Below are 13,167 nucleotides of genomic sequence, written 5' to 3'. Positions count from 1 at the left end.
CCTGGCAGTACTTCTCCCATTTTTTGATGCTGGTTAAGTACTGCCTCTTGGTGGATGTTCGCAGGGATGCTGACATGGTGGTGATGGTTTGTTCGGATAATCCCAGGTCCAGGTAGGGTCTGTTCAGAACCTGCAACCCAGGAGTTTAATGTCTTGATGGCATGGGTGGCTTATGCCTGATACGGGGTGAATTAATAGTCCTGGATCACTGGGAAACACCATTGGTGATTCCACCACCATGTCATGTAGTACTGGGAACCATGGCTGTGTAGGCCAGTCGGGCACCACCAAAATACCAGAAGCCGAGTCCATCTGGATTTTGCGAAGTACCCGACCGATGAGGCAGAAGGGGGGAAAGGCATAGAAAAAGAACTTTCCCCAATCCAGCGTGAAGGCATCTACCGCTGCTGCCTCTGGATCTGGTTCCCAAGCGACATACATAGTTAACTGGTGATTTAGTCTTGATGCAAATAAATCGATATCTGGCGTTCCATATTGCTTGATAATTTTAGCAAATGCTTTAGGGTTTAACATCCATTCGATGTTATCATTGAATTTGCGTGACCTGGTGTCTGCCACTGTGTTTAGCTTACCTGGTAGATAGGTAGCTGAAAGCCAAATATGTCTTTCGACACACCATTGCCAAATCATATTGACCAATTTGTCGCATGATAAAGATTTTATGCCGCCCATATGGTTAATATAAGCCACCACCGTAGTATTATCTATTTGTAATCGAACATGCAAGTGCTGCATATTTGATGCATATGCTTTTAAACCATAAAAGGCGCCCAACATTTCTAAATAGTTAATGCCCAGTGTAGATAGTAATGATGATTCTGGGTTAGTCCATCTACCACCTGTGCTGGATATGGTTGCTCCCCAGCCTTGAGCACTGGCCTCTGTCTGAAGAACTAAAGTAGGATTAGTAATGACAATGGGACTAAAGCTATGCCAAATATTTTGTGTCCACCACTGTAGCTCTGATATAGCTTCAGTGGGTAATATCATGACCCGATCATAGTGACCTCTATGTTGTTTTAGTGCCTGTACCTTTGCTCTTTGTAAATTTTGATAGTGCAAAGGTCCAAATTGTGTAGCCAGAAATGCTGCTACCATTTTACCAATTACTGTTGCTACTTGTCGAATAGTTGGTCTTTTGTTGACCATTAAATTATTGCATGATTGTACTGATGCAATCATCTTTTCCCTTGGCAGGGTAACAGTAATTTGGACTGAGTTAATTGTGAACCACAGGTAGTCCATGATGGAGGATGGATTTAACTTAGATTTATCTGGATGTAGGTCGAATCCCAGAGTTTCAAGGAGCTGTTTTGTAGCTGAGACTGCTGCCACAGCTAGTTCCATTGTTTTCCCTACTATGAGGATATCATCCAAATATCCCATGACTATGTTTTTGTTTCCTTATTATTGCCATGGCTGGCTTCAATATTTTTGTGAACAATCTTGGGGCTGACGTGAGCCCATTAGGCAGTGCTTTGTACTGCCACAGCTGCCCCATCCAGATAATTTTTAGGTATCTGCTATGATCCTTGTGTATGGGTATTAGATAGTAAGCATCTTTGAGATCAATGCTTGCCATGTATATCCTTTGGAAATCAGTTGTCTACCAGTCACAAATGTTTCCATTTTGAAATGTATATACTTAACAAACTTGTTTAGGGATGTTAAGTCAATAATGATGTGACATCCACCATCTTTTTTGGTTTTGGTAAATATATTGGATACAAATTCCAAGGGTTCATGTTTGGTCTTTTCTGTGACCCCCTTTTTTATAAGTCTCACCAGTTCAGCTTGTCCCTCCCGTTGTTCTTTATTGGAGGGAGAAAATACCCTTTCGGGCCAATGTTGAACTGGCGGTGTTATTTCTGATAGAAACTGAATTTTATATCCACTAATGCTGTTGAGTATATACTTGTCACTCGTGACCTTCCCCCATGCTTTTTTAAACAAGTGTAATCTCCCCCCTGTTAGTAAAGCACCCTTATTCTCTATATGCTGGTAGGAACCAGAACCACCTACCTCCATGGTTATTGGCGATTTTGTCTCTTCATTTTTCTGAGTGCTTTGTTCTGACGACGTGCTGGCGATGTTGGGGGGAGGCGCATTTTCCAGGGGGTCCGTGGCGGGCTTTGATCTAAAAAAGATCTTTGGGGATAAGATGCGGACCCCAAGCGTTCACCAGTCCCATATTCTGGACGTCGACTGGTGGATGCCGTGGGGTGCTGCCGCTTGGGTATCGTAGGTCTTGGTTTGCTCGTCCCGGGGCCTGCCCTCATTAGGCCGAAGGTTTTTGATGCCTCATCCATCTCCTTCAGCTTTTTGTTCAGATCTTTCCCAAATAGCAGTGAGTCAGCCTCCACAGCTGGGGCTTTACACAAGCCAGCAAATTTGGGATTGAGGGCAGGTCTTATATTTTCCCTCCGGAGATTGTTGAGTTCGAATTGTGTGGTACACATTAATGCCAGCACATCCTGCTGGCATGTATTCATCTCCGTTGTCTCCGCGGAACGAGCAAAGGCTGTGATGGCTGACGTCAGGAGCCTTAGGATCCGCTGTAGCTTGAGTTCTTGTGCCCGAATAGGGGCCCCCACATTCCCCCAGATTTGGCTGTTGAGGCTTTTTACCTTGAGGGCCTCACAGTTTTCTGGTGCTGTGTGTTGTTCCAGCACCTCGGCGAGCACCTTTTCCAGTAGTGGTTTATTGGATAGGTGGTTAATGCTGGCTGCCATTTTTGGCTCCAGCGGTGCTCCAGCCCATGGGGTTGCTACAAAGCGGTCCACCACACCCAACAGCTGTTCCTGTTCCTGCACCCCTAGCATACTCCCGATTTCGTCCGCCTGCCCCTGTTCCAGACCAGCCCTGCCCTGGTCACCAATGCAAGCCTCCTGGTATGAGGGAGCAAAGGGCAATGCACAAGACACTGTGGAGGAGGTACCTGTCCTGTCTCCCCGGGAGCGCTGCTGTTCCCGGTGGACCATCTCCTCCAGGAGCTGCTGAATGCAGCTCAGGCGGCTGTCTCTCCTCCGCTTTGGTGGAGACGTGTCCCCCTCCGACGAATCGGATATGATCGGCCGATTGGTCTTCCTGGCCGCTTTCCTAGTCCGCCGTGCAGGCTCTGGCGTGACTGGGCTTGGCTCGGTCTCGGGGATAGCGAAACGCTCTGAGAGCGACGCTGCCGCCGGTTGCTGTCCCGCTGGAATGGAACGCTCCTCTGGTGGAGTTAAAGCGCGGGCAGTTCTCTGTGAGAGTTTTCTGCGTTGAGACATGTTCTGTGAAAGCCTGCAAAACACAAAACGCAACTCTCCTCTGTTATCCCAACGCACCGTCTACTTACCTGACGGTCCGTTTTAAAGTGCAGCTGGAGAGCCTGACTCCAGCTGCCGCCGCTGTTGCACTGCTGGCGTAATGCCGCGCCTGCGCACTGAGCGGGTTCTTCACGTAGTCACTCACGTGACTCCGAAGTAAAATAAATACCAAATTGGCATTTCTAACAATGGATTAGAGCTTCAAATCTGTAGGCCTTGTAGCCCATTAGATCTATGCTGGCATCCATTACTTCTATCCCTCTCTGCTTATTTTCCTCAACCATATTCTCTCTCATCCCCATCAACTTCTCTTTTGATTGTTTTTGCCATTAACCTGTAGTAAGGGATAATTTATGGTTGTCTTTAACCTGCCATTGTGCCTTTTGAATGTAAGTGGATGCCACTGCATGGTTTGCTATAATGCTAATGTCCCAATAGAAAGAAACAAACTGGAGCTGTCTCACTCCATTCTTTTCTCCGCAGCTAGTGGTTTGAAATATTCTAGTCTTTGAGATTAGTTTAACCTGGTATCACGTCTGCCACAGACATTGTGAGCTGAAGGGCCTGTTCCTGTGCTGTGTACTGTTCTATGTTCAGTAATGTTTAGTCAAGAACAGTAAACATGTTTGGCATTTCTTGTTCAGGAGTATGGTAGCAGTTATGTTGGATACATGATTATATAGTATAGGAGCTGGGAGGTTCTACTGCAGTTGTACAGGGTCTTGGTGAGACAACACCTGGAGTATTGCGTACAGTTTTGTTCTCCTAATCTAAGGAAGGACATTCTTGCCATAGAGGGAGTACAGAGAAGGATCACCAGACTGATTCCTGGGATGTCAGGAATTTCATATGAAGAAAGACTGGATAGACTTGGCTTGTACTCGCTAGATTTTAGAAGATTGAGGGGGGATCTTATAGAAACTTACAAAATTCTTAAGGGGTTGGACAGGCTAGATGCAGGAAGATTGTTCCTGATGTTGGGGTAGTCCAGAACAAGGCGTCACAGTTTAAGGATAAAGGGGAAATCTTTTAGGACTGAGATGAGAAAAAAATGTTTTACACAGAGAGTGGTGAATCTGGAATTCTCTGCCACAGAATGTAGTTGAGGCCAGTTCATTGGCTATATTTAAGAGGGAGTTAGATGTGGTCCTTGTGGCCAAAGGGATCAGGGGGTATGGAGAGAAGGCAGGTACAGGATACTGAGTTGGATGATCAGCCATGGTCATATCGAATGGCGGTGCAGGCTTGAAGGGCCGAATGGCCTACTCCTGCACCTATTTTCTATGTTTCTATAGTGATTGAAGTAAAATGATCTATTTCAAGTGTGTAACATATAAAGGACATTTGTAGATAATTAGCTGTATCGATAACCCCTGTGTATCAACAGTTTGAGATGCGGAATAAAATTTGGTTTCATGAAGTTTGTGTTGCAGGAAAAAATAAAATACAATTTTAAAAGTAAACAATAATAAAAAGTAAACATTTTTTTCAACTTTTGATGAACATGCAAGTGACTTGGCCTCAGATTATAAAAAATTGTGATTGGGACCTATTTCCAGAAATGCAGCCCCCACCCCCCCTTCCCTCCATAATGAGAGTGACATTGATTCAGATTCGGATTCAACTTTAATTGTCATTGTCAGTGTACAGTACAGAGACAACGAAATGCAGTTAGCATCTCCCTGGAAGAGCGACATAGAATAATGATTTCAATAAATAAATCTATTTACATGCATACAGTCATAGTGTTTTTCCTGTGGGGGGGGGGGGGGGGGGGGGTGATTGGCAGTCACCGAGGTACATTGTTGAGTAGTGTGACAGCTGCAGGGAAGAAGCTGTTCCTAGGAGGGTAAATGGTCCATGGTAGGAGGGTAAACATTGAGCATGTTGCTTTGTGATTTGTAACAACTCATTAACCTCATTATCTCTTTTATTTGGTTTACAGAATATTTAACTTAAAAGAAAAGAGAATATACAAGAAAAGTTGGTTGATGGGAAAAGAAGTGATCAGTGGAAATATGTTAAATAAATGTATGTAGATAGATCCAGTGCAAGAGCCAAAGGGACGGAGGAGGCAAGTCAGAAATGAGGGTTTTGTCAGGAAGAAAAGGGGTTATGAAGTCGAGCACAATTTGAGGTAGGCTGAGATGAATTTGTGGTAGGAAATACAATGATTTAATTTTTCATTATATGTAGGAGTGGATGAAATTAATTACAGCTTGCATTGGGAACTGAACATGGAGAGGTCACGATCCTTGATGAAGAGGTGAAGATTTTAAAAGGAAAATTGACATTAGACAACTGTAGAAGCACAGTGTTATCAAAGGGTCAAGAATGGTAGCAACAGTGATCTGTCAATAGTGCACAGGTGGATAACATCAAAGGAAAACGTACAGAAAGTTGCCCATCGTTAAGGGGGAGGAGTGGGAAGAGGGAGGGAGAGGGGGGTGAAGAGAAATTATGCATTTATTGGATATAACCTTAATGAAACATTAAGTTTGGAGAGCATTTGACAAAGTAGATATTCAAGGTAGATAAGTTTTACTTCATGGGGTAACCAATAGGCATTGTTTTAAAACAATGACACAACAATGGACAGAAATTTGATCTAAAGTGGAGTCAAGGGTTAAGGGTAACAGGCTGAAAATTGGAATTGAGGCCAAGATCTGATCGATGATGATCTTGTTAAATATCAGCGTATGCGTCAGGCTCCCCATATCTCAGCGTTCTCTGACGATTTTCAGTTCATTTGGCAGTTACTGCAGAGGTTTAATTTCAAAAGTGAACAATGTACATGCATGATGCTTTATCATTGTTTACAAAAATATCTTCAGTGTTTACATCATTGTTTCATCATCTCTGCTGAGAGAAACTCATAGCTAATGAATATTATGAGGTGAGGGAAATCTTGGTAACCTGACCTGATGCTGACTATCAGTGATGTGTGGATTCTACTGGATGTTCAGAAACAGCGAGTATTATTAATCAGGAAAAAAAAGACTACAGCTTAATATTTAGTCTTTTTGCTCAAAATTAAGCTACGCTTTTTGATTTTGTACATATCAAGTCACAAAGAAAATGCTAAGACGATTGGGTGTTTTTAACTTTTTAAATCCACTCTGGTTTTTAGGTAGGTCAGGGTTAGAATATTCAATGCATTCGCCAAATTTATTATAATGAGAAAGTTCTACACTTGCATTGTATTTATATTTTGTCTTGTGCAGAATCCATAATATTTTAGTTTTATTGAGTTAATATATCATTATGCTAGAAACAATAAATCAGATTGTTTTGAGAATATTCCTAAATGCATATCCCGTAGTAGCTTGATGAATGTTCTCCTTTAGACAGTGTTTTATGACAGCGCCAAGAACGCAACACTAAAACAAAACCTCTTTATTTATTTGATAAGCAGATTGGTTAGTAGTCAGTTTCTTGGTTGAAAACCCTGTAAACTTGTGTTAATCTGAGTTTTGTTTTCTCCATTTTTTTCCAATCCTTTGAAATGTATTTTTATCCTTTCCATTAAAATGTTGTGGGCATTGAATTCAAATTTTTATGGAACCATGCCTCAGAACAGTGACATTTCATGTTCCCTTTTTGTGTTTTTGTTTATCAAGAGTCTAAAATTAAGTGCCTATTTTTGTCAATATCACTTTTAAGGAGTATTTCGCACATACCAAAGAAAAGTTTGTAAACAGGAACTCCTGTCATGTTTCATTTTAATATCTTGGTTGCATTGATAAAAAAAAGGCAGGGAAAACATTATAATGTTTCATATTACTCCATCTGACATGTAACTGAGCTCATTCAGTATTTGCAGAGCACTTTTCCTCATTCCTCTCTTGCCTGAAACAACCACCTGCCTTCCCTCCATCCTCCTGCACACCAATCCAAAGAAAGTAAATGAATTTTGCTTAAATTTACTGGCTGTTTTCTTTCACTGTTTGTCGCATTGCAATTATCTGCCATTTCGGGAATATTTCTGTGGAGAAGCAAGCGGCATTCTAGAATTGCTAGACACTTGTATGGCAAGGTGGTGAGCTATTTCAATCAAAGGAGCTAAATTAAATCGAAAGGGAAACATATTTGAAATGCTTTTCCATCATAAACTTTAAAGTTTATTTGCCACAATCTTTGTGATGATACTTAATATAACTTGAAATAAATTTTATTGGCTTTCTTGAAATATCCTCTCGGTGCAAATACCTTTAGTTGGCCTGGGTACTGTGACCAACAAGCTGAGATGTTGACGTGCCAGTTCTTCTTAGAAGTGACGTGAATAATTTGATAACATTCCTCTTGTATCTGCTGATTCAGTCACATTCATTGAAAGATGGGCTTTTTTTTGTTTGTAATCTTACCCAGTCTGTAATGAATGTGGATGATTAATGTTATTCCATTCCACAGGCTACAGAATGAGTGGTAGAATATGTAGTTTGATTGAAACATTTGGCTGAGAGTGTCCTGTACAAGTGTGTTGTAACTGTTTAGTTTTGAAGTTACAGGCAGGTTGTTTTAATTCTTGATTATGTCCAGGGGAAATGGTATGGCAATATTGATTGTTTGATAACTATGAAGGATAATATTAACAAGCTGAAGGACATTGCTCTGTAACTCATTGACCTGACCTGCAGAGCATTTCTAACATTTTGCATTTTAGAAACATAGATAGAAACATAGAAAATAGGTGCAGGAGGAGGCCATTGGCCCTTTGAGCCAGCACCGCCATTCATTGTGATCATGGCTGATAGTCCCCTATCAATAACCCGTGCCTGCCTTTTCCCGTTATCCCTTGACTCCACTGGCCCCTAGAGCTCTATCTAACTCTCTTAAATCCATCCAGTGATTTGGCCTCCACTGCCTTCTGTGGCAGGGAATTCCATAAATTCTCTGGGTGAAAACGTTTTTCTCACCTCGGTCTTAAATGACCTCCCCTTTATTCTAAGACTGTGGCCCCTGGTTCTGGACTCGCCCTACATTGGGAACGTTTTTCCTGCATCCAGTCCTTTTATAATGTTATATGTTTCTATAAGATCCCCTCATCCTTCTAAACTCCAGTGAATACAAGCCTAGTCTTTTCAATCTTTGCTCATATGACAACCCTGTCATCCCAGGGATCAATCTCGTGAACCTACGCTGCACTGCCTCAATCACAAGGATGTCCTTCCTCAAATTAAGCGACCAAAACTGTACACAATACTCCAGATGTGGTCTCACTAGAGCCCTATACAACTGCAGAAGAACCTCTTTACTCCTATACTGAAATCCTCTTGTTATGAAGGTCCACATTCCATTAGCTTTCTTCACTGCCTGATGTACCTGTAAGCCAACTTTCAGTGACCGATGTACAAGGACGCCCAGGTCTCGCTGCACCTCGCCCTTACATAACCTAACCCCATTGAGATAATATTCTGCCCCCTTGTTTTTGCCGCCAAAGTGGATAACCTCACATTTATCTATATTATACTGCATCTGCCACGCATCTGCCCACACACTCAACCTGGCCAGGTCACACTGCAACCTCCTAACATCCTCTTCACAGTTCACACTGCCACCCAGCTTTGTGTCATCCGCAAACTTGCTGGTGTTGCTCCTAATTCCCTCTTCCAAATCATTAATATATATGGTAAACAGCTGCGGCCCCAACACCGAGCCTTGCGGCACTCCACTCGCCACTGCCTGCTATTCTGAAAAGGACCTGTTCACTCCTACTCTTTGCTTCCTGTCTGCCAACCAATTTTCTATCCATGTCAACACCCTACCCCCAATACCATGTGCTCTAATTTTAGTCACCAGTCTCCCGTGCGGGACCTTACGAAAAGGTTTTCTGAAAGTCTCGATACACTACACCCACTGGCTCCCCTTCATCCATTTTACTTGTCACATCCTCAAAAAATTCCGAAGATTAGTCAAGCATGATTTCCCTTTCATAAATCCACGTTGACTTGGACTAATCCTTTTACTGCTATCCAAATGCCCCATTATTACCTCTTTAATAATTGACTCCAGCATCTTTCCCACCATCGAAGTCAGGCTAACTGGTCAGTAATTCCCAGTTTTCTCTCTCCTTTCTTGAAAAGTGGGATAACATTAGCTATCCTCCAATCCACAGGAACTGATCCTGAATCTATAGAACATTAGAAAATGATCACCAATGCGTCCACTATTTCTAGAGCCACCTCCCTGAGGACGCTGGGATGCAGACCATCAGGCCCAGGGGATTTATCATCCTTCAGTCCCATTAGCCTACCCAATACTATTTCTCGCCTAATGAAAATTTATTTCAGTTCCTCTACCCCCTTAGATACATTGTCCTCCAGTACATCTGGGAGATTGTTTGTGTCTTCCTTATTGAAGACAAATCCGAAGTACCTGTTCAACTCTTCTGCCATTTCCTTGTTGCCCATAATAATTTCACCCGTGTCTGCCTTCAAGGGACCCACATTTGACTTTGCTACTCTTTTTCCCTTAACATATCTAATGAAGCTTTTACTCTCCTTCTTTATATTCCTGGCCAGCTTCCTCTCATACTTCTTCTTTTCAGCCCGTATTGCCCGTTTTATTTCCTTCTGTTGTCCTATGAAAGTTTCCCAATCCTCTGGCTTCCGGCTACTCTTTGCTATGTTATCCATCTTGTCTTTTAATTTTATTCTATCCCTAACTTCTCTTGTCAGCCACGGTTGCCTCCTACTCCCCTTAGAGTCTTTCTTCCTTTTTGGAATGAAATGATTCTGCGTCTTCCGGATTATGCCCAGAAATTCCTGCCATTGCTGTTCCACCGTCAGTCCTGCTAGGATCCCTTTCCAGTCTACCTTGGTCAGCTCCTCTCTCATGCCATCATAGTCCCCTTTGTTCAACTGCATCACTGACACCTCTGATTTAACCTTCTACTTCTCAAGTTGCAGATTAGAACAAATCATATTATGATCACTACCTCCAAGCGGTTCCTTTACCTCGAGTTCTCTTATCAAATTTGGTTCATTGGACAACACTAAATCCAGAATTGCCTTTTCTCTGGTCGGCTCCATTACAAGCTGCTCTAAGAATCCATCTCGGAGGCACTCTACAAACTCTCTTTCTTGGGGTCCTGAACCAACCTGATTTTCCTGTCATTCTATAGGATGTATAACCCTGAATATTAGGTTCCCAGGCCTGCTCCTCCTGCAGCCACGTCTCGGTTTAAGTTGTGAATACTGCATTGGCCTTATAAGAAGTAGTCTGTGCTGGCATAAAATCACCTGACCCAAGAGAGGAATCTTGTGTGCACTATCTGGAGCAATTAATGGTCTGCTCCTTTGAACCCGACTGGTTCGGTACTAATAAGATGCTCCCATTTCTGAAGGGGCTGTGGTAACAAAGGATTGAAGATGTGGAATAGTTCCATTGGTGGAGAATGGAAGGAATGGGAGGGAGGTTTCCACGCAAGGACTTGCTCTTTTTACTATTACATGCTGGGAACTGCTTTGCTGAAAATATCCTGCATTTTAGAAATTATTTTCAGCATCTGGAATATTTTAGCTTTGAATCAACAAAGCCAGAGCGAGAATTAACATCAATGACAACAACTACAAACTGCTATATGGTTCACTTGGCCTAAGCTTGGTTTGCAATTTAGGCCACGTTAACAAATCGAGGTCAGGGATGAACAATACAAGATCATTCTTCTGCAGCTGCTCTCTGAGACTAAATATGACAAATTCACAGCAGTGAATGTTTCATCTAATTTCAGCTGCAGAGCTGATTTAAGAAGATTCTTTCAATTGAACACTTACTGGTGGAACTACTGCTTCTCCGCAGTGAGTGCAGAAAATGGGATAATTATTGACCCAGATCTCGCACAGTGGGTTTGACGTCAATGAGCGTAGCTTGACTTCTCCTGACGTAGGTGCTGTTAACTTCTCTTGTCAGCCACGGTTGCCTCCTACTCCCCTTAGAGTCTTTCTTCCTTTTTGGAATGAAATGATCCTGCGTCTTCCGGACTACCTTGGCCAGCTCCCCTCTCATGCCTTCATAGTCCCCTTTGTTCAACTGCATCACTGCCACTTCCGATTTAACGTTCTCCTTCTCAAATTGCAGATTAAAACTAATCATATTATGATCACTACCTCCAAGCGGTTCCTTTACCTTGAGTTCTCTTATCATATCTCGTTCATTGGACAACACTAAATCCAGAATTGCCTTTTCTCTGGTCGGTTTTGTTTTATTATGGATAATAAACTTTGCTGTTAAAACAATGCTTGCTAATACTGATTCAAATCTGGCACTAACAAATAAATGGAATGCAAATGTGACTTGATACTTTGCATCAACTATAAAACCTTCAACATTCTTAAGGTGCTTTCCTTATTAGGGTCAAAGATAATTAACTTGAATTTGCATAAAGTCTGTAATATTCATTAAAATTCCAAAATAGCAATGAGATACTTTTGATGTGAAGCTACTAATGTAACACTCAAAAAATGGAATACAGGTGCACAACCTTTTATCCGAAAGCCTTGGGACCAGCCACTTTTCGTAATTCGGAATTTTTCGGCTTTCAGAATGGAAGATTTTTAGCGTAGATTTTAACGGCTGGCTCAGCGGTAGAGTGCTCGGCTCATATCCGCAAGGTCGCGAGTTTGCGCCTCGATCCCGGCAGTTACTCGATCGCGAGTTTGTCTTCAATGTAGTTTTTCTTGCAGAATAGGGAGGGTTAGGCTGGGATCATTCTCTGCGAGATGATCTTAGTGCGGGAGACACGTGTAGGAGAGGTGTACTGACTGTGTGGCTAGAACTTTGGAAGTGATTGCCCACCATTCTCAAAAGCCGCTGTGTCTCCCTGTCCCTGGGATAGCAGGGGGCGATCAAACAGCACAATACCCCCCTCCCCCTCCAACTCCAGAGGAATCTGCTCCCCGATGGGCTGCTACGGTGACGTGGCAGTTCGCCCACAGCCCGAGCTGCACCTACTCATCCGCCACCCCAAGAACAAGACGTATCTTGCACACCATCAGCTTCTGCCGGAGACGTCAGGACCAACAGGAACCCACTCCCCGATGGGCCGCTACAGCGACAAGTGGCAGTTCGCCCACAGCCCGAGCTGCGCCTCCTCATCCGCAACTCGGGTTCCTCTGGAGTTGGAACGGGGCTGGGCTAGAGTTGCTGCTGGCTGTGAGTCTCTGGGATCTCCGTGCTTGCAGTCGGTGTCCCGTTGGTCCTGACGTCTCGGCCACCCCCCTGGACAGGAGCTGAGACTGGGAACTGTACCGCCCTTGCCCCCTCCCTCTGCAACTGCAAACAACCCCACTCTCCTGCTCACCTGCAAGGGCGATACAGTTCCCAGTCTCGGCTCCTGTACAGGAGGGTGGCCGGAGACGTCACAGACCGAGCTGCGCCCCCTCATCCGCAACCCCAAGAACAAGACGTACCTTGCACACCATCAGCTTCTTTCCCTACGGGGAGCGTGTTGCTCTGTAGTTGGAACGGGGCTGGGCTGTTGCTGGCTGTGGGTCTCTGGGATCTCCGTGCTTGTAGTGGGCCTGGGGGTCGGTGTCCAGTTGGTCCTGACGTCTCCGGTAACTGGCACTGACCTGCTGGCATCGCCGACGTGAAGACAGTGCAAAGCCCCCACGCCAGTGCAATGGGCGGGGAGCTGGAGAGGGGAGGGAAGAGGACACACACATGGCCGCGAAGCAGAGGGGTGTAGGTGGGGTGAAACTGAAGGGAGCGACAATCTGCTGCTGCCTGCCCGCTGAGTTGAAAAGTTCCCATGCAAGACTCACGATACACTGTGTATCGTGAGTCTACTGTGGGAACTTTTTAACTCAGCGGGCAGGCAGTAGCAGATTGTCAATTA

The 13,167-nt window shown here is 43.8% G+C and overlaps 1 protein-coding gene across 4 annotated transcripts in view; it reads left to right on the top strand.

Moving 5' to 3' along the window:
* The window catches only part of pde10a (phosphodiesterase 10A), a 398,667-nt gene that overhangs the window by 144,934 nt on the left and 240,566 nt on the right, over nucleotides 1–13,167 (top strand). Inside the window, exon 1 of one of the 4 annotated variants that reach the window (XM_055631371.1) lies at nucleotides 5,094–6,459. The exons of the other annotated variants lie outside the window; for them this stretch is intronic. Within the exon in view, the coding sequence (XP_055487346.1) occupies nucleotides 6,408–6,459 (52 nt within the window). The 5' untranslated portion in view covers nucleotides 5,094–6,407. Of the gene's footprint in view, nucleotides 1–5,093; nucleotides 6,460–13,167 lie in introns of those variants that run through there. 4 annotated transcript variants of the gene reach the window in all.

The sequence above is a fragment of the Leucoraja erinacea genome, unplaced genomic scaffold, assembly GCF_028641065.1.
Source record: "Leucoraja erinacea ecotype New England unplaced genomic scaffold, Leri_hhj_1 Leri_73S, whole genome shotgun sequence".
NCBI lineage: Eukaryota > Metazoa > Chordata > Chondrichthyes > Rajiformes > Rajidae > Leucoraja > Leucoraja erinaceus.
Note: the sequence above shows the minus strand (reverse complement) of the source record. Positions and strands in the feature narration are given on the sequence as shown.